The sequence below is a fragment of the Mya arenaria genome, chromosome 7 (genome assembly GCF_026914265.1).
Source record: "Mya arenaria isolate MELC-2E11 chromosome 7, ASM2691426v1".
Lineage (NCBI taxonomy): Eukaryota > Metazoa > Mollusca > Bivalvia > Myida > Myidae > Mya > Mya arenaria.
Window position 1 is genome coordinate 3,614,485 of NC_069128.1, and position 22,663 is coordinate 3,637,147.

Here is a 22,663-nt window from a genome sequence, read left to right on the forward strand (position 1 = left end):
TTATTATAACTGTATTACTCTAACGATAGAAAAGCTTCCATAATGTAAAATTGGTTTACACTCTGATTTATGTTATTATTAATTTATGGTAGGTTCTATAACGATTTTTAATATTTTATATAATTCTTCGAATGGTGTGTATTCCACTGAGTGCATATGTTAGGCTTTGATGTTTTTGCCTATTGTTCTTTTGATTGCAAGGTTCTGCGTTATTTTGATAGGAATACTAAATTTAATGTATAAAAAAAAGTCTTAAAAATAATGGTATAACAATAAACATAATAGAAATCATTTCGACCAGTTTTGCGAATTTTCAGAAAATGCATTTTGTGCAAAAATCCTTTTATTACAGGTTGAGAAAGAAACAAACATATTTGAAAAATTGCACTGTTAAATGCATGAAGGTTTTTTAATTGTATAGTAGTTTTACCATGGTCACAAGCAATCATGAATATAATTATGGATGTTTCTTTCTTTTTGCTTTTTAAACTTAAATTATTGTTTTTTTATTGTTGGACTTTTTAAACATTCTGAAAACATTTTGTGCTGTGAATCAATAAAATTTTCTTATTCATATGTGTTATCTTCTGCTATTGGTTGGAAACAAATGTGCCCAAATATTAAACTGAGCACAGCACACTTCTGTAACTCACTGAATGTTTATCTATGTCAGTTGAAAAACATTGAGGTACATCACGGTCTTTATAAGTATTATGTTTGCATTAGGAAAAATAATACATACATAAAAATCACATATATTAATATCCACATATAATTTATTAAGACTTGCACAACATGTACCAATACATAATCAGACATTACAGCTGTCAAAATAAAAGTTTCCTTCCCACTTGGCATCTTGAATGCATCTTATTTCCCAGTAAGAAACAACATGCCAATAGTTATAATAGTAACATTATCACAAGGCATGTCTATAGTAACATTGTAACATGCTGGAAATCACACCCTATTTTGTCATCAAGAGCATCACAAGTGGTTGTCAATTCTTGTAAAACTGATAATCCATAACAGAAATAAAAGGCAACATGTTCTGGTACAATATACACTGAATTGTGTTTGTTATGTTCAAGAACAGGTTCATCTTAAACTTTCAACAAAACAAGAATCTTTAATAGCACAATCATGTGGCTCTCTCAAGTTATTATAACACATCGAGTTCAGCACTATACCAATCTTCGAACTGTCACTTGAGTCTTCTAAAATCATGTTATGGTATTGTGTATGCCAAGTTTCATGTCACTTTCATGGGTCCAGCTGCCAGCAGCAGGTTTTTCCGTGTAAAATGAATGTTGAGCACTGGAGTGGCCTTTGTTGCAAACGATCCTATGAGGAGGTTCGGAGATTCATTCCTGAAATGAAAGAGAGCATGTTTTACTTGATATTATAAACAAGAGCACCAACTGTCACAAAATACATATGTCCTATTTTAGGACATAAAGTCAGGTGATAATTGGTTGTATTTTAGCCAATTTAGAAAAGTTGACAATGTGTATACAGCTTTTGCTAATTAGAGGGTCATTTCTCTTAAGTGACTAAGACAATGTGGTTGGTTATCGAACCTGACCAGGATATTCTGCCCCTAAACATAATTGTCTAAAGCTGGTGATTATCATACTTAAGCTTCTAATGTTATTGACAGACCAGACATATTTAAGGTAATTTCCATAATTAAAGGCTGTTTCCTCTCTAGTGACCTGAGCAATATCGCTGGATATTGAACTTGTCCAAAACATCATGCCTATACACATTCTGATTGGTCATGATTGGACAATGGATGCTTAAGTTATTGATCGGACAATACTTGATTTAGGTAATCTCTAATATAACAAGAGCTGTCGTAAGACAGCCCGCTTGACTACGCCGCTTTGACTTAGAAGTGAATACAATAATGATGTATTATATGCCTGTCAAAAGCAATAAAACAATCAAATTAAAAAGTAAACAAGAATCGTGATGTGACAAAATCAGGTTTTAAATGATTGGCAGAAGAGATTCAGTTTCAACTGCTTTCTTCTTTTTTTTGTTACAGTGACCTTGATCTTAAGGGCTCCAAACACAATATCATGGAAGTCATCCATAAACTTTTCCTACATATCAAGTTAAGTCACAGTATGTCAACCATAACTGAAACAGTAATCTTTTGTTAGAAACAGTGACCTTGACCCTAGGGGGCCAAAAGGCAATCCATGAAAGCTCTGCATAAACTTGACCTATATACCAAGTTTGGTCACAATATGTCAACCCTTACTCGAGTTATTCAGTGCTAACCATATTTCTATTTTTAGCAACAGTGACTTTGACCTAAACCATAACTCTCGGGGCCCAAAACACAATCTCAGGAAAGGTCTCTATATACTCTTCCTATATACCAAGTTTGGTCACAATATGTAGACCCTTACTTAAGTTATTCAATACCAACCCTTTTTCTTTAAATAGTAACCTTGACCTTGATCCTAGTGGCCTCTAACGCATTCCAATAAAAGGTCTCCATAAATTCTTTGTTTTTACCAAGTTTGGTCTCTTTATGTCAAACCTAGCTAAAAAGCTAAAATTATTCAATACAAAAGGTGACTTTGATGCTGCCCTCACACCAGCCCGCCCAAACAATGACGCAAGTCATTCAATATGAAAATGCGGTTAAGAATAAAAATGTGCCTTTCCAAAAAAAAAAAAAAAAAAAATTAAAAAAAAAAAAAATTAAAAAATAAAAATGACAAGAGCTGTCACAGTATGTGACGAATGCCCCCGAATGTGACACTGACCTACGAACAAGGTCAGTACATGAAAAGTTTATCTTGCCTTTATGTGTCAAATACATATGGCAAGTTATTTTAAATTTCCTCTGAACATAAAAAATACCACCCATACTTGACAACCTACACTGTTATGTCCTTATATTCAGAATTCCCTTGTGAATAAACACTTAGTGTATCTTTCACCTTAGAGGTAGGGACATGGGTCTTAAACGCGACACGTCGTTTTGGTATGTGGAACACATGTTGCAAGTTATTTTAAAATCTGTCCATACAAGGGAAAGTTACAGCCCGGACACGACAACCTATACTCTATGTCCTTATATGCAGCACTCCATTGTGAATAAACACTATGTGTGACCTTGACCTTTGAGGTAGGGACACGGGTCTTGCACGCGACACATCGTCTTGGTATGTGGAACACATGTAGCAAGTTATTTTAAAATCTGTCCATACGAGAGAAAGTTACAGCCCGGACACGACAACCTATACTATATGTCCTTATATGCAGCACTCCATTGTGAATAAACATTTAGTGTGACCTTGACCTTTGAGGTACGGACACGGGTTTTGCATGCGACACGTCATCTTGGTATATGGAACACATGTGGCAAGTTATTTTAAAATCTGTCCATACAAGGGAAAGTTACAGCCCGGACACGACAACCTATACTCTATGTCCTTATATGCAGCACTCCATTGTAAATAAACACTAAGTGTGACCTTGACCTTTGAGGTAGGGACACGGGTTTTGCACGCGACACGTCGTCTTGGTATGTGGAACACATGTGGCAAGTTATTTTAAAATATGTCCATACAAGAGAAAGTAACAGCCCGGACACGACAACCTATACTCTATGTCCTTATATGCAGCACTCCATTGTGAATAAACACTAAGTGTGACCTTGACCTTTGAGGTACGGACACGGGTCTTGCACGCGACACGTCGTCTTGATATGTGGAACACATTTGGCAAGTTATTTTAAAATCTGTCCATACAAGGGAAAGTTACAGCCCGGACACGACAACCTATACTCTATGTCCTTATATGCAGCACTCCATTGTGAATAAACACTAAGTGTGACCTTGACCTTTGAGGTAGGGACACGGGTCTTGCAGGCGACACGTCGTCTTGGTATGTGGAACACATGCAGCAAGTTATTTTAAAATCTGACCATTCAAGAGAAAGTTACAGCCCGGACACGACAACCTATACTCTATGTCCTTATATGCAGCACTCCATTGTGAATAAACACTAAGTGTGACCTTGACCTTTGAGGTACGGACACGGGTCTTGCATGCGACACGTCATCTTGGTATGTGGAACACATGTGGCAAGTTATTTTAAAATCTGTCCATACAAGGGAAAGTTACAGCCCGGACACGACAACCTATACTCTATGCTTATATGCAGCACTCTATGGTGAATAAACACTAAGTTGGATCTTGACCTTTGAGGTAGGGACACGGGTCTTGCACGCGACACATCGTCTTGGTATGTGGTACACATGTGCCAAGTTATTTTAAAATCTGTCCATACAAGGGAAAGTTACAGCCCGGACACGACAACCTATACTCTATGTCCTTATATGCAGCACTCCATTGTGAATAAACACTAAGTGTGACCTTGACCTTTGAGGTAGGGACACGAGTCTTGCACGCCACACGTCGTCTTGGTATGTGGAACACATGTGGCAAGTTATTTTAAAATCTGTCCATACAAGGGAAAGTTACAGCCCGGACACGACAACCTATACTCTATGTCCTTATATGCAGCACTCCATTGTGAATAAACATTTAGTGTGACCTTGACCTTTGAGGTAGGGACACGGGTTTTGCACGCGACACGTCATCTTAGTATATGGAACACATGTGGCAAGTTATTTTAAAATCTGTCCATACAAGGGAAAGTTACAGCCCGGACACGACAACCTATACTCTATGTCCTTATATGCAGCACTCCATTGTAAATAAACACTAAGTGTGACCTTGACCTTTGAGGTAGGGACACGGGTTTTGCACGCGACACGTCGTCTTGGTATGTGGAACACATGTGGCAAGTTATTTTAAAATATGTCCATACGAGAGAAAGTAACAGCCCGGACACGACAACCTATACTCTATGTCCTTATATGCAGCACTCCATTGTGAATAAACACTAAGTGTGACCTTGACCTTTGAGGTACGGACACGGGTCTTGCACGCGACACGTCGTCTTGGTATGTGGAACACATTTGGCAAGTTATATTAAAATCAGTCCATACAAGGGAAAGTTACAGCCCGGACACAACAACCTATACTCTATGTCCTTATATGCAGCACTCCATTGTGAATAAACACTAAGTGTGACCTTGACCTTTGAGGTAGGGACACGGGTCTTGCAGGCGACACGTCGTCTTGGTATGTGGAACACATGCAGCAAGTTATTTTAAAATCTGACCATTCAAGAGAAAGTTACAGCCCGGACACGACAACCTATACTCTATGTCCTTATATGCAGCACTCCATTGTGAATAAACACTAAGTGTGACCTTGACCTTTGAGGTACGGACACGGGTCTTGCATGCGACACGTCGTCTTGGTATGTGGAACACATGTGGCAAGTTATTTTAAAATCTGTCCATACAAGGGAAAGTTACAGCCCGGACACGACAACCTATACTCTATGCTTATATGCAGCACTCCATTGTGAATAAACACTATGTGTGACCTTGACCTTTGAGGTAGGGACACGGGTCTTGCACGCGACACATTGTCTTGGTATGTGGAACACATGTAGCAAGTTATTTTAAAATCTGTCCATATAAGAGAAAGTTACCGCCCAGACACGACAACCTATACTCTATGTCCTTATATGCAGCACTCCATTGTGAATAAACATTTAGTGTGACCTTGACCATTGAGGTAGGGACACGGGTTTTGCATGCGACACGTCATCTTGGTATATGGAACACATGTGGCAAGTTATTTTAAAATCTGTCCATACAAGGGAAAGTTACAGCCCGGACACGACAACCTATACTCTATGTCCTTATATGCAGCACTCCATTGTAAATAAACACTAAGTGTGACCTTGACCTTTGAGGTAGGGACACGGGTTTTGCACGCGACACGTCGTCTTGGTATGTGGAACACATGTGGCAAGTTATTTTAAAATATGTCCATACAAGAGAAAGTAACAGCCCGGACACGACAACCTATACTCTATGTCCTTATATGCAGCACTCCATTGTGAATAAACACTAAGTGTGACCTTGACCTTTGAGGTACGGACACGGGTCTTGCACGCGACACGTCGTCTTGATATGTGGAACACATTTGGCAAGTTATTTTAAAATCTGTCCATACAAGGGAAAGTTACAGCCCGGACACGACAACCTATACTCTATGTCCTTATATGCAGCACTCCATTGTGAATAAACACTAAGTGTGACCTTGACCTTTGAGGTAGGGACACGGGTCTTGCAGGCGACACGTCGTCTTGGTATGTGGAACACATGCAGCAAGTTATTTTAAAATCTGACCATTCAAGAGAAAGTTACAGCCCGGACACGACAACCTATACTCTATGTCCTTATATGCAGCACTCCATTGTGAATAAACACTAAGTGTGACCTTGACCTTTGAGGTACGGACACGGGTCTTGCATGCGACACGTCATCTTGGTATGTGGAACACATGTGGCAAGTTATTTTAAAATCTGTCCATACAAGGGAAAGTTACAGCCCGGACACGACAACCTATACTCTATGCTTATATGCAGCACTCTATGGTGAATAAACACTATGTGTGATCTTGACCTTTGAGGTAGGGACACGGGTCTTGCACGCGACACATCGTCTTGGTATGTGGTACACATGTGCCAAGTTATTTTAAAATCTGTCCATACAAGGGAAAGTTACAGCCCGGACACGACAACCTATACTCTATGTCCTTATATGCAGCACTCCATTGTGAATAAACACTAAGTGTGACCTTGACCTTTGAGGTACGGACACGAGTCTTGCACGCCACACGTCGTCTTGGTATGTGGAACACATGTGGCAAGTTATTTTAAAATCTGTCCATACAAGGGAAAGTTACAGCCCGGACACGACAACCTATACTCTATGTCCTTATATGCAGCACTCCATTGTGAATAAACATTTAGTGTGACCTTGACCTTTGAGGTAGGGACACGGGTTTTGCACGCGACACGTCATCTTAGTATATGGAACACATGTGGCAAGTTATTTTAAAATCTGTCCATACAAGGGAAAGTTACAGCCCGGACACGACAACCTATACTCTATGTCCTTATATGCAGCACTCCATTGTAAATAAACACTAAGTGTGACCTTGACCTTTGAGGTAGGGACACGGGTTTTGCACGCGACACGTCGTCTTGGTATGTGGAACACATGTGGCAAGTTATTTTAAAATATGTCCATACAAGAGAAAGTAACAGCCCGGACACGACAACCTATACTCTATGTCCTTATATGCAGCACTCCATTGTGAATAAACACTAAGTGTGACCTTGACCTTTGAGGTACGGACACGGGTCTTGCACGCGACACGTCGTCTTGGTATGTGGAACACATTTGGCAAGTTATATTAAAATCAGTCCATACAAGGGAAAGTTACAGCCCGGACACAACAACCTATACTCTATGTCCTTATATGCAGCACTCCATTGTGAATAAACACTAAGTGTGACCTTGACCTTTGAGGTAGGGACACGGGTCTTGCAGGCGACACGTCGTCTTGGTATGTGGAACACATGCAGCAAGTTATTTTAAAATCTGACCATTCAAGAGAAAGTTACAGCCCGGACACGACAACCTATACTCTATGTCCTTATATGCAGCACTCCATTGTGAATAAACACTAAGTGTGACCTTGACCTTTGAGGTACGGACACGGGTCTTGCATGCGACACGTCATCTTGGTATGTGGAACACATGTGGCAAGTTATTTTAAAATCTGTCCATACAAGGGAAAGTTACAGCCCGGACACGACAACCTATACTCTATGCTTATATGCAGCACTCCATTGTGAATAAACACTATGTGTGACCTTGACCTTTGAGGTAGGGACACGGGTCTTGCACGCTACACATTGTCTTGGTATGTGGAACACATGTAGCAAGTTATTTTAAAATCTGTCCATATAAGAGAAAGTTACAGCCCGGACACGACAACCTATACTCTATGTCCTTATATGCAGCACTCCATTGTGAATAAACATTTAGTGTGACCTTGACCTTTGAGGTAGGGACACGGGTTTTGCACGCGACACGTCATCTTGGTATATGGAACACATGTGGCAAGTTATTTTAAAATCTGTCCATACAAGGGAAAGTTACAGCCCGGACACGACAACCTATACTCTATGTCCTTATATGCAGCACTCCATTGTAAATAAACACTAAGTGTGACCTTGACCTTTGAGGTAGGGACACGGGTTTTGCACGCGACACGTCGTCTTGGTATGTGGAACACATGTGGCAAGTTATTTTAAAATATGTCCATACAAGAGAAAGTAACAGCCCGGACACGACAACCTATACTCTATGTCCTTATATGCAGCACTCCATTGTGAATAAACACTAAGTGTGACCTTGACCTTTGAGGTACGGACACGGGTCTTGCATGCGACACGTCATCTTGGTATGTGGAACACATGTGGCAAGTTATTTTAAAATCTGTCCATACAAGGGAAAGTTACAGCCCGGACACGACAACCTATACTCTATGCTTATATGCAGCACTCCATGGTGAATAAACACTAAGTGTGATCTTGACCTTTAAGGTAGGGACACGGGTCTTGCACGCGACACATCGTCTTGGTATGTGGTACACATGTGCCAAGTTATTTTAAAATCTGTCCATACAAGGGAAAGTTACAGCCCGGACACGACAACCTATACTCTATGTCCTTATATGCAGCACTCCATTGTGAATAAACACTAAGTGTGACCTTGACCTTTGAGGTAGGGACACGGGTCTTGCAGGCGGCACGTCGTCTTCGTATGTGGAACACATGCAGCAAGTTATTTTAAAATCTGACCATTCAAGAGAAAGTTACAGCCCGGACACGACAACCTATACTCTATGTCCTTATATGCAGCACTCCATTGTGAATAAACACTAAGTGTGACCTTGACCTTTGAGGTACGGACACGGGTCTTGCATGCGACACGTCATCTTGGTATGTGGAACACATGTGGCAAGTTATTTTAAAATCTGTCCATACAAGGGAAAGTTACAGCCCGGACACGACAACCTATACTCTATGCTTATATGCAGCACTCTATGGTGAATAAACACTAAGTGTGATCTTGACCTTTGAGGTAGGGACACGGGTCTTGCACGCGACACATCGTCTTGGTATGTGGTACACATGTGCCAAGTTATTTTAAAATCTGTCCATACAAGGGAAAGTTACAGCCCGGACACGACAACCTATACTCTATGCCCGGACACGACAACCTATACTCTATGTCCTTATATGCAGCACTCCATTGTGAATAAACACTAAGTGTGACCTTGACCTTTGAGGTAGGGACACGGGTCTTGCAGGCGGCACGTCGTCTTCGTATGTGGAACACATGCAGCAAGTTATTTTAAAATCTGACCATTCAAGAGAAAGTTACAGCCCGGACACGACAACCTATACTCTATGTCCTTATATGCAGCACTCCATTGTGAATAAACACTAAGTGTGACCTTGACCTTTGAGGTACGGACACGGGTCTTGCATGCGACACGTCATCTTGGTATGTTGAACACATGTGGCAAGTTATTTTAAAATCTGTCCATACAAGGGAAAGTTACAGCCCGGACACGACAACCTATACTCTATGCTTATATGCAGCACTCTATGGTGAATAAACACTAAGTGTGATCTTGACCTTTGAGGTAGGGACACGAGTCATGCACGCGACACATCGTCTTGGTATGTGGTACACATGTGCCAAGTTATTTTAAAATCTGTCCATACAAGGGAAAGTTACAGCCCGGACACGACAACCTATACTCTTTGTCCTTATATGCAGCACTCCATTGTGAATAAACACTAAGTGTGACCTTGACCTTTGAGGTAGGGACACGAGTCTTGCACGCCACACGTCGTCTTGGTATGTGGAACACATGTGGCAAGTTATTTTAAAATCTGTCCATACAAGGGAAAGTTACAGCCCGGACACGACAACCTATACTCTATGTCCCTTCGAGGGCATAAAAATCATTCAAGGGCCATAATTTGCATGTAGGGTTGAAATGGAGTTATGTTCCTTGTTTAAAGATGGTCGCCAATAATTCTGCGTAGTATTGAGTGCATTAAATGAAGGGTATATAAGTTTTTTATTAAAATCCCAACTTGCCCTAAAACTTTAACCTGCCCTTAGACTTTAACCTAAGTCAATCAGGGGCCATAACTTGTATGAAGGATAATATGGAGTTTTGTTATCTCATTGTGTGATGGTCCTGAAATATTTAGTGAAGTATTAAGTCAATTGAATGAAGGGTATAGAAGTTATCAATAAATATCCCAACCTGCCCTAAAACTTCAACCTTAGTTCAATAGTCAATCAGGGGCCATAATTTGTATAAAAGATAATATGGAGTTATGTAACCTCTTGTGTGATAGTCCTGAACAATTATGTGAAGTATTAAGTCAATTGAACGAAGGGTATAGAACTTATTAATAAATATCCCAACCTGCCATAAAACTTTAACCTAAGTTCAATAATCAATCGGGGGCCATAATTTGTACAAAGGATAATATGGAGTTATCTAACCTCATTATGTGATGGCCCTGAACAACTGTATGAAGTATTAAGTAAATTGAAAGAAGGGTATTGCACTTATAAGTGAAAATCCCAACTTGCCTAAAACTTTAACCAGACGCCGACGCCGGGGTGAGTATTATAGCCCTCCTTAATCTTCGAATAGTCGAGCTAAAAAGTGTGATAAATCTTGAGTAACTAAATCGATATGGCTGGTTAATAAACTTGTCTGAGATAATATGCCATATGATATTCTGACCAAATTTGATTGAACAAATGCTTCAAATGAAATTGATTGGACAGCATACTGGACGTTATTATGCCCAAACCAGAACAGTCGGTATCAACATTTCTAAGTGGTTTGAAGTCAAGTTAGATTTCACTGCCAGTTTGAATTTAGCAGTTCTGTCACATGATTCATCCATTTCTAGCGGTCTTTTGATGTTCATCAAACATAAATCAATCAACTGTCAATTGTGGATTGGGTTAGGTTACATGAAAGCATAAAATGCAATGATGTCATTTAATTTCCTTTCCAGTTTGATGTCAGATTGCTGAAATTTCACCCAGACTTTCAATTAAATACCAATCAAATTGTGTTTTTATTAAATTATAAGCATAAAGCGAAAGAAATATTGTTTATTTCAGTGTAGGATTGCAATATATTTCAACTCATGAACACAAAAAGTAAATATTTGACTCCAACATAGCCACTAATGAAATATTACCTATTTGTGTTCACAAGGTGATATATATTGCATATCATAAACTTGAAACAACAATTATCCTCTAAACAACCACCTCCGTTGCACTCTGCTTGAAAACCTCTTAATCATAACATTAACACAACAAATCATTATCTGCTTCTATTTCTATTTGAAGTTATTGAGTTAATTCACTAGGATGACAAGATGCTTAATTGTCTAACAAATAAAAATTTAAATTTTGAGAAACAAGACAGGCTTAAATGTAACAAAACATTATAAATTAGATTTACATATGAAAAAAAGGATTTTTACCATATAAAGTATATTTTTAATTGTTTTCATGTACTCACACAGACAATGAACTAGGTATGCTGGCATCCATGTCCTTGTCTGTTTCTTTGATGACTTTAGTGACGTCCCACAGTTTCACCGTGTTGTCAAGACCCCCTGGAAGAATGACATGCATTTGAATACTACCATTAGACAGAATTGATTTTAGAATTATTTAATAATATTTTAGTCTTTTATAGGAATAAAATAGGAAATCTAGAATTTCAGAGAAAAAAAGGCCGTAAAGCAATCCAATCATCATAGTTGTAATCATGTATGTGTCTGTAGTTCTGTAGGATAGACAAAACCCTAAATAAAGGTTACCTGAAACCAGTACTGAACCAGAAATGTCCCATATATTATGGAGTCTTACCTGAGGCCAAAACTGAACCACAACAGCTAAAGCAAAGTGAATACACTGATTCTACATCCCGTTAGAAATGTCCCTGATATAATGGAGTCTTACCTGAATCCAAAACTGAACCATAACAGCTAAAGCACAGTGTATACACTGATTCTAAAACCTGTTAGAAATGTCCTGTATATAATGAAATCTTACTTGAGGCCAAAACTGAACCACAACAGCTCAAGCACAGTGTATACACTGTTTCTAAATACTGTTAGAAATCAATGTCATATATATATTAGAAGCTTATTTGAAACCGGAACTAAACCACATCTGCTACAATACAGGGAATACAGAGTATAAGTATGGTCATTATGTAATCTTAGAAATACCCATGTATAAAGGAAGCTTACCTGATGCAAGTGCAAAGCCACATAATCTTAAGCACAGCAAATACAATGTATTTGAATAGTATTTCATTTGGGCTACCATGTTTCCAATAGAAATTCCCATGTTTAAAAGCTTACCTGTTCTTGTATTGAACCACATCTACAAAAACACATATTTGGGCTGGCATAAATCCCATTAGAAACGTTTCATATATAAAGGAAACTTACCTGAAGCCAGTACTGAACCACATCTACTAAAACACAGACAATATACTGTGTTGGAATGGTCTCTCATTTGGGCTAGCATAAATCTCATGAGAACTGTTACATATATTAAGGAAACTTACCTGAAGCCAGTACTGAACCACATCTACTAAAACACAGGGAATACACTGTGTTAGTATGGTCTCTCATTTGTGCCAACATATTCCCGTTAGAAATGTCCCAAAGGCATATGGTAGCATCCAGACCTGTCAACAAATAGCAAAAGCTTCATGTATAATAAATTCCTTAATATTCCTAACGACATACATGAATGTAAAACATTACAGTAATAAACTATAGAAACTCGCAAAGCATGAATGTCTAATTTGATATCTACTTTAATACTTATAACTTGAAAAACATCTTTTAAAAGAGATTGTGTATCATGCACAGTGATTGCATAATAATTTTGTCTCTTTCTATCAATGTAAGTGTCGGAGAGCATACCACATTAATATAAGGGTTGTAACTCAGCAATTATTAAAGTCTGAGTTATGGGCCTTGCTGACATGTGTGTATTGCCTCTGGCAACATGTTTACCACATTTCATTTTAACATCTTAAATACTTTTTGAGTTATGGTCAAGGGTTAAGTTCAACATGCCATCAATAACAACAATGTAGTGGCTATAACAATACTACTTTTTTCTTTTAAACAAGCTAAATTTCAGTCAGCTAAAGACATTATGAGTGGAACTGCCAATAAAACTATCAAATGGTCACTGTAGTACGTCGGGATAATATCTAAAGCTCTGCCAACTAAAACAGGAGATCCAGAATACCGCCTTTACGATGTGTAGGTTGTTATACCAACTGACAAAAGCCGTATAATCGAGTAAGAAACAAGAAGTATTTGGTACTTCGGCTTGTTTTTCCTATGTCAATGTTGAAGTCACCTACAATAAATATAGGAATGTTCTGAGGAATTCTCTGCATCAGCTTTTCGAGATTTGGCAAGAATGCATGTAGGGAAGATCTTGGATTGTTATATACTGACAAAACAACTGATCTCATATTGTAATCTTCGACATGGGAAAGAAGAACCATTTGGTACTTATAGTCAACGTCATGGTACAGGTACTGCTTGAGAACTCTTAGGTCTTGGCGAATGTACTTAAGTAGGCCACCACACCCGTGTCCTGAATAGCTGTATTTGCCGTCTGTTCTTATACAGCTAAAGTTGTTAAATTCAGGTATGATGTCATCTGGTAACGACCAGGTTTCCTGGAAACAGAGTACATGCAGGTTGCTGACATCGTTTTCTTTCAAAAAAGCATGAATGAGGTTTAAGAGAATTAATGTTGAAGCTCTGGAGTTTTAAATAAACATCTGAACTTTTAGTTGTAAATACGGGTACATATGGTGAGAATGGGGATTCTTTTTTCATGCGATTCATTTCATTCAGTGACTCCTTGTTGACCTTGATCTTTGTAGCGGACACCTCATCGATGAAGTATAATCCTGCCATGTCTTTTGTTCTACTGATAGCAGTGTAAAACTGTCCATGAAAGAAAATTCCTGCACATGACACAACAGCAGAATCTTCTGTTTTCCCCTGTTCTTTGTGTATGGTAACGCCCCAAGCAAGAGAGAGAGGAAATTGAGCACGTTTTGATTCGACCTTTGATGGCTTTTTGCTAAGGTAGACAGGTGTTTTAACAGTAGGAATAGGTGTAGATAGCTGGTCAGGAAGAATTCCTCGGGAAGCAGACATACATTTTTTAGCGACTCTGTCACCATCAAATTTGACAAGAATGTACTTGGGCCTGAATGAGTCAGCATCTTGATCGGCTTTGTATGCAGGTATGAATCATGTGACCACACCAGATGCTGAATTTACAAGGACGTCCGACGCATCTATATTCTTTGAAAGAACAACCCTAGCTTCAAGTGCAACTGTCAATTCTGTTTGAAAGCCCCCAGGATCTTTCTCAAATTCTGATTTTTGAATTCTCTGAGTTTGTTCATCTTTTCTGGAATCAGCAGCTCTGAAAGTTAAGTGTTGGCTTTTTAATTTTTCCAGCATGTCATCATTGTGTTTTTTTGTGTCTGTTGTAGGTGAACATGTGAGTACTATTGACAGTCATCAGAGGACTTAGAAATTTGGCGTGATTTTTAAACTTCTATGTCGTCATCAGTCTGTCACGTGCCATATATAGCAGCAATCTCATCGGATGGTGGCATGTAAACTGGTCTCTCTGCTACAGCAGGAAGTTGCATGAGATCGCCGACTGCAAGGATGGAGGCAGTCCCAGTCTTTTTTTAACCTTTTTGTGTCATCTAATTGAAAATTTGATCGGTGCTCCACTGTATGAAGTTTTATTACATTCCCTCTGGTAGTTTTCAAGTGTTGCACCGGACAAGAAAAAGTAACAAAGGGCAATAACTCTGTGATTAGCTAAAATGTAGTTGTGGTTCCTGTACACTGCACTTCCTCTCATTATGATTTATCATTGTATGAAGTTTTATGAAATTCCATACAGTAGTTTTCAAGTTCTTGTCCGGACAAAAGTTTGACAAAAAAAAACACAGAAAAAGGCAATAACTCTGTAATTTGCTAAAATAGTGTAATGAGTCAGGTACACTGAACTCCTTCTCATTGTGCTGTTCTATTGTATAAAGTTTTATTACATTCCATCCGTTAGTTTTCAAGTTATGCTCTGGACAAGAAAACAAATAACAAATTGCAGTAACTCTGTAATTGGCTGATATAGAATTGCAGTTCTTGTACACTGCACTTCCTCTCATTAGGATCTATCACTGTATGAAGTTTTATTTAATTTCATTCAATAGTTTTCAAGTTATGCTCCGGACAAGAAATAGTAACAAAGGGCAGTAACTCTGTAATTAGCTGAAATAGCATTGCGGTTCCTGTACACTGCACTTCCTCTCATTATGATCTATCACTGTATGAAGCTTTATTTAATTCCATCCAATAGTTTTCAATTTATGCTCGGGACATAAAAATGTATTTAAGGCCATAACTCTGTAATTAGCTAAAATAAAGTTATGGTTCTTGTGCACTGCACTTCCTCTTATTGTGTTTTACCATTGTATGAAGCTTCAATAAATTCCATCTAGTAGTTTGCAAGTCAATGTCTCGGAAAAAATTGACAGCAAAAAACAAACAAATAAAGGGCAATAACTCAGTAATTAGCTAAAGTAGAGTTATGGTTCTTGAACACTGCACTTCCTCTCATTGTGCTTTACCATTGTATTAAGTTCCAATGAATTCCATCCAGTACTTTTCAAAGTTTTACTCCGAACAAAAAAGTAACAAAGGGCATTAACTCAGTAATAAGCAAGAATAGAGTTATGGTTATTGTACACTGCACTTTCTCTCATTATGTTCTACCATTGAATGAAGTTTAATGCAACGGACCGACCGACAAACCGACGGATGGACGGACCGACCGACCACAGGGTGACTCCAATATATCCCCTTCAAACTTTGTTTGTCATGGGTATAAAAATCTCATATATTAATATCCACATATAATTTATTAAGACTTGCACAACATGTACATATACATAATCAGACAATACAGCTGTCCAAATGAATGCTTCCTTCCCACTTGGCAACTTGAATGCATCCTATTTCCCAGTTAGAAGCAACATGACAATAGTTATAATAGTAACATGTAAATGAACGCATGTCTATAGTTACGTTGTAACATGCTGGAAATCACACCCTATTTTCTCAACAAGAGCATCACAAGTGGTTGTCAGTTCTCGTAAAACTGATAATCCATAACAGAAATAAAAGGCAACATGTTCTGGTACAATATACACTGAATTGCACTTGTTATGTACAAGAACAGGTTCATGATCTTAAACTTTCAACAAAACAAGTATCTTTAATAGCACATGTGGCTCTCTCAACTTATTATAACACATCGAATTCCGCACTATACCAATCTTTGAACTGAAACTTGAGTCTTTCAAAACCATTATATGGTTATGTGTATGCCAAGCTTCATGATACTTTCATGGGTCCAGCTGCCAGCAGCAGGTTTTTCCGTGTAAAATGAATGTTGAGAATTGGGGTGGCCTTTGTCGCAAATGATCCTATGAGGAGATTCGGAGATTCATTCCTGAAATGAAGCGAGAAAGTTTTACTTTTATAAAACAAACATAACCAAACTTCACAAAAAACGTCTGTCCTATTTTTAGGACACAAAGTTTGGTGATAATTGGTTGTATTTTAGCCAAATTTAGAGAGTTGACACTGTAAAAAAAGCTTTTGCTAATTTAATGGTTATTACTCTTGAGTGACTAAGACGATGTGGTTGGTTATCGAATATGACCAGGATATTCTGCCCCGACACATATTGTAAACTTGTTGATGATCGGACTAATACTTTTGAAGTTATATACCGACAAGACCCACTTTAGAAAAAAAAAATAAAGGCTGATTACTCTCGAGTGAGTCTAGCAATATCGCTGGCTATTGAACTTGCCCATACACATTCTGATCAAATTTGGTCATGATTAGATATTAATTAGACAATACCTGATTAAAGGTAATTTCTATAAATTTTAAGGCGATAAATCTCGAGGCACTAGAGCGATATGACTAGTACAAAAATTGCCTGAGATATTATGCCTATACACAATCTGACAAATTTGGTATGGATCGAACAAATGCTTCTGATGTTATTGATCAGAACATACTGGACGTTCCTGTCCTTTTCATAACCTGGCTTAAACTCTATCAATCAGTTAAATAAAGCATGTTCTCTTTGCAGTCGGCACTGATCATTTACATGTTTTCTGCCTAAACCAGAATAGTCAGTCTCAACATTTCTCATTGAGTTTAAATTAAGTTATATTTCACTGCCAGTTTGAATTGAGCATTTTTGAAACATGATTCATAGGTGTGCATCAAACTTCTTTCATTCAACTGGCAATTGTGGACTGGGTTAGTTATAATCACCATTGTTCAATGCTTTAAAACCTCTAAAGCGTCACTTTAATGCAAGAAATAAATATCTGATTCTATTTCTATTTGAAGTTATTGATGTATTGCAATAGGGTAATGACACGCAAAATTGTTTTACAAACAGTAATATAACTTTTGAAAACCAGACAGGTTTGAATGTAACAAAACATTAGATTTCCATATAAAAGTTTTTTTTTACAAGATAATAATAATCATAATTATTAGTTAATGTATATATATTAAGTATTTTCAAGTACTCACACAGACAATGAAGTAGGTATGCTAGAGTCCATGTCCTTGTCTGTTTCCTTGATGACTTAAGTGACGTCCCACAGTTTCACAGTGTGTGTTGCCAAGACCCTCTGGAAAAAAGTATTTGTCAAAATTGATTTCCAACTAAAGTCATATTTTTTATCAACTCATTATAAATAAAAAAAAATAGATTTCAAAAAAACAAATGTTGTAAGAGCAATCATATTTTATCATGCATTTTGCTGTAGTTTTGTAGGATAGACAAAACCCTAAATACAGCTTACCTGAAGTCATTGCATAACCACATCTTCTAGAGCACGGTGGATACAATGTTTCTGAATCCCATTAGAAATGTCCTGTATATAATTGAAGCTTAACATTAAGCCAGAACTATACCTCATCTGCTAAAGCACAGTGGATACAATGTTTCTAAATTCCATTAGAAATGTTCTGTATATAATAGATGCTCACTTGAATCCATAACTGAACCACATGAGTCCAAATACCGTGTTAGTATGGTTAATATGTAACCTAAGAAATATCCAATTAATAAAGGATTCTTACCTGATGCAAGTGCAGAGCCAAATTAGCTTAAGCGGAGAATACAATATATTTGAATAGTCTCTCATTTGGGCTAACATGTTTGCATTAGACATATCTCATGTTTAAAGCTTACCTGATCTAGTACTGAACCACATCTACTGAAACACAGGAAATGCATTGTGTTAGAAATGTTCAATACATAAAGAAAGCTTACCTGAAGCTAGTACTGAACCACATCTACTGAAACACAAGAAATGCATTGTGTTAGAAATATTCAATACATAAAGAAAGCTTACCTGAAGCTAGTTCTGAACCACATGTACTAAAACACAGAGAATACATCGCGTTATTATGGTCTCTCATTTTGGGCTGACATAAATCCCATTAGAAGTGTTCCGTACATAAAGGAAGTTTACCTGAAGCTAGAACTAAACCACATCTACTTAAACACAAGGTATACACCGCGTTAGTATGGTCTCTCAAATCGGCTGGCATAAATCCCCTTAGAAATGTGCCATACATAAAGTTAGCTTACCTAAAGCTAGTTCTGAACCACATCTGCAAAAACAAAGGAAATACACCGTGTTAGTATGGCCTCTCATTTCGACTGGCATAAATCCCGTTAGAAATGTCCCATACATAATGGAAGCTTACCTAAAGCTAGTACAGAACCACATCTACCAAAACACAGGGAATACACTGTGTTAGTATGGTCTCTCATTTTTGACAACATATTCCCGTTAGAAATGTCCCACAGGCATATGATGGCATCCAGACCTGTCAACAAATAAGAGCAACTGCTTCTTATACAATGTTTATATTCCTAATAACATGCATACGTGGCACATTAATGTCGGATTATACACACTAAAGTAAAATTTGCACCCGGAAACATTAATGTATGATTCTGTACCTGATTCTGATTCTTAAACATAAATGTAGAATTTTGCACGCTTGAAACATATCTATAGAGTTTTTCATCTTCAAGCATTAATGGAACATTCTTATTCATCAGATGAATGATAATGATAAATCTGTGGTTCGCATAGAATCATCACTCTGGTGTACGAGAATGTAATTTAGCAACTTAAACAAGACCACAGCAAATGCATGCCAACACATTTCCCCTTTTCAAAAATAATCTTTGACCAGAATGACTAAGTTATGGACTTGACTTGAGCCTCTATCATCGGTAAAGCTTATAAAGCATACGTAACAAAGTTCTATGACTTAAAATTACCTTGAGGTCCAATTATGGACAATACACGAATGAAACCAGCAAGTGATTGCCAAATGTTAGCTCAAAAGTGGCCTTTCAACTGAAATATTAGCAAAGTTAAATTTTTAGAGCCTAAGTACCACCAAAATAGACACAATTGAGATCCCCACTTGACAGGTACCACATTTCAAATGTTTCCTACTACCATTGTTTGTGGTTCTTTAGAGATCCAATTAACACGGCTCATCTGACGTTACTCCGATATACGTATTAGAATAGCGACAGAGAGTATTCTTGTTCAATTGCAAAATAAATATTCCGAAAATGTTATCCTAAAACTGTTGTTTAATCTAAATGAGCGAGTTATAACAGTAGGAAACAACAAAAAAGTAAGAACTGTGTGGCATGGGCAAAAGATGCACACCAGTTTGCGATAAACGAAAACAGCAAGGCTTCAAGAATTGAAAAATGCAAATGGTAATTCATGCCTTTAATATCAATATCCCTTCATTAAAGGACAAAATACTTAACACGATGACAAATTATCAATTATGAAACAATGCTAACCGTATTAACTTATATGTTGAGTATGTGTTATAAACGATTATCAGTTTCAATAGTAAAATCGTTTAACACACACTTGAAATTATCATTCAATGATACCTTATCGGATCGTGCACAACTAACCTTCGCCGTGTGCATAAAGGCGCGGAAATCAAATGTGTGTTTTTTCAGCGTACACCACAACTTATAGTCATGATAAAATAAGCATACAACACGAAGTAAATTGAACCCTTACAAGAAATTTCGACCCCCATAAAAAAACAAAATCCCGGTATCACTTTACTTCTCGTACGGGTGTCTTAATAGTATGACCCGGAAGTTGATATATTATGACCCGGGGACACTTTTTCTATAACATAATGACCGAGGAGTGGGAATGTAATTATATAAGGGGCAAAATACTGCCATAGAATTTTAATTTCAATCCCTATAGAAAACCGACTACCAGTATTAGTTTACTTCGTTTAGGAGTCGTAATGTGACACCCATAGAAAAAGGCCCTCACGGTCGATAATCTATAAGTTCAAAGAGGCCGGTCTACGTTGTTTAAGTAATTAATAAGAAATTAACCCCAAAGCTGGAAAGCATCAGAGTTAACGTTATGATTGTATTTTTCCTTTTATTGAGCAGGTTATATTATTTAAACAACAATGAAGACACAATAATGTCTTACTGCTTATGTTCAGAATCGTTTCTAAAAACACAATCACTTTTTCCTCATAAAACAGTCACTTTTCTGCGTCATAAACTGTTCAAGGATTTCGAAAGAAGTAGTCACTTCTACTTACATAATGCTTTCATGTGGTTTCAGTTATAATAATCACGATAATGATTTGACGATAGTATAAACCCCGCATGAATATGTTATTTCATTATTTTTGAATGCTGTTTGAAAGTCTACAATAATTGCACAATGGAAATATCCAGATCCGTTGGGGGGGGGGGGTAGTATGCCCCTTTTGTTGATACCTTCTTTGAAATTAATATGCTGCCAATAAGGCATATTCAAATATTACACGCAAACTTTTATTGACAACTTACACACACTATCTGATAATATGATAATATATTTATTGGCAATTTTTTTTATAAATTTGTAAGTAATTGTATAATACTTATGAGTTTTGTATTTATTTATTTTTTTCAGGTAAAAACGGAATTTGTATGCATTAACTGCTATAATTATAACTCAATAAGCATCACAACACAAAGACATGAATCTAAAAATTAAAATATGCAAATATTCAAAAGAAATAACTGGTGTCATTATAGTCAAAGGGTTTTCGAGTCGTCCCAAATAAATTATCATCTTCAGCCATTTTTTCGAAATCATGACACAAAAACTATTAAAAATAACGAAAGTTGAACACCTTTCTCTATTGAAAAACATCCCTTAACAAACATCCCATGTTATGATTATACCCATCGGGCAATTGAAAAAAATTCAATGAAAACGAACTCGACGATGATTTGAGGGTCAACTCTGTTGAATCATCGACTGCAGTGCAAACGGAACCATATTTGAAGATATAATTCAGAAAATTCCATCTGTGATAGACCCTCTTAACCCGGAAAATCAAATTGAAATGAATGTCAAATTCACATGCCTTCTAGCGAAAATCAAGTTGCCACTGTCTACTATCACATATTTGTTGTTTGATGATGTTGTTGAGTTATTGAAAAATGTTGTTTCCTAGATAACACTCAAGGTATGTGTTATTCTGATCATGTGAAGCGATTTGGGCGAAAAGGGCCTAGACTTTTTACGGAGAAATTTATCATGTCTGGATGAAAAATCCACGGTCAAGACAGAAAGGTAGCGTTCAATCCTGATAAAAGATTCTAACGATAACTACAGTGCAATCCAGAAAGAATCAGAACTCAGAAAATAATAGAGAGTCGTCCCGATGGTTTTGATAAAGTTAATTCATGATTCATGAAGATTATACTGGCAAATTGAAGCTAATGATCTGATATATAGCCAATTGAGAACGCAATTTGGTTGTTTTAACACACTCATGCATTTTGGACAGTGTGGAAACGTAATATTATTATATTAAATACACAAGCGAATTTGGGGGGGGGGGTTACTTCCTACGACCATTGTCCAAGTTAATATTTCATGTCACAATGGTCGAGAAAGTATGCTTAAAATACACCCAAATGCACCCTTTATCATAAAATTAGCTCCTTTTTTGAGCGATATCATCTTCTTTAGACGCCTTTATAGTATTTCTTATCGTTCGGATGGTTCGCCCACGTTAATTTGCTTGTGAAGTTGGTTGGCTTCATTCTTGAGATTTTGAAGACATAAAGTATGTATCAACTGCGTATGCGGTGAAAGTGTTACGGTTCATGAAAATAAAAATAATAACGTAACCGGCTTCACATGTACTTATTTATTTTTTTCCAACCGGATTCTCTTCATTGGGTATATATTTAGCATTGTTATTATATTCCAAGCGCGTTAGTAATGCCTTAGTAATACTTCTACCGACTTTCTATATTTTATTTGGGATAGGGAAATACAATGTCCATAAAACTTGCAATTTATCATACCGA

The 22,663-nt window shown here is 37.4% G+C and overlaps 1 protein-coding gene across 1 annotated transcript in view; it reads right to left on the minus strand.

Annotated features, from left to right (window-relative positions):
• Window positions 1-770: 770 nt before the first annotated feature.
• Window positions 771-22,663, minus strand: part of LOC128239768 (transcription initiation factor TFIID subunit 5-like) — a 60,416-nt gene continuing 38,523 nt past the window's right edge. Inside the window, exons 16-18 of the mRNA XM_052956190.1 lie at window positions 12,666-12,788; window positions 11,604-11,700; window positions 771-1,370 (exon numbers count right to left, since the gene is read on the minus strand). Coding sequence (XP_052812150.1) covers window positions 1,253-1,370; window positions 11,604-11,700; window positions 12,666-12,788 — 338 coding nt within the window. The 3' untranslated portion in view covers window positions 771-1,252. The remainder of the gene's footprint in view (window positions 1,371-11,603; window positions 11,701-12,665; window positions 12,789-22,663) is intronic.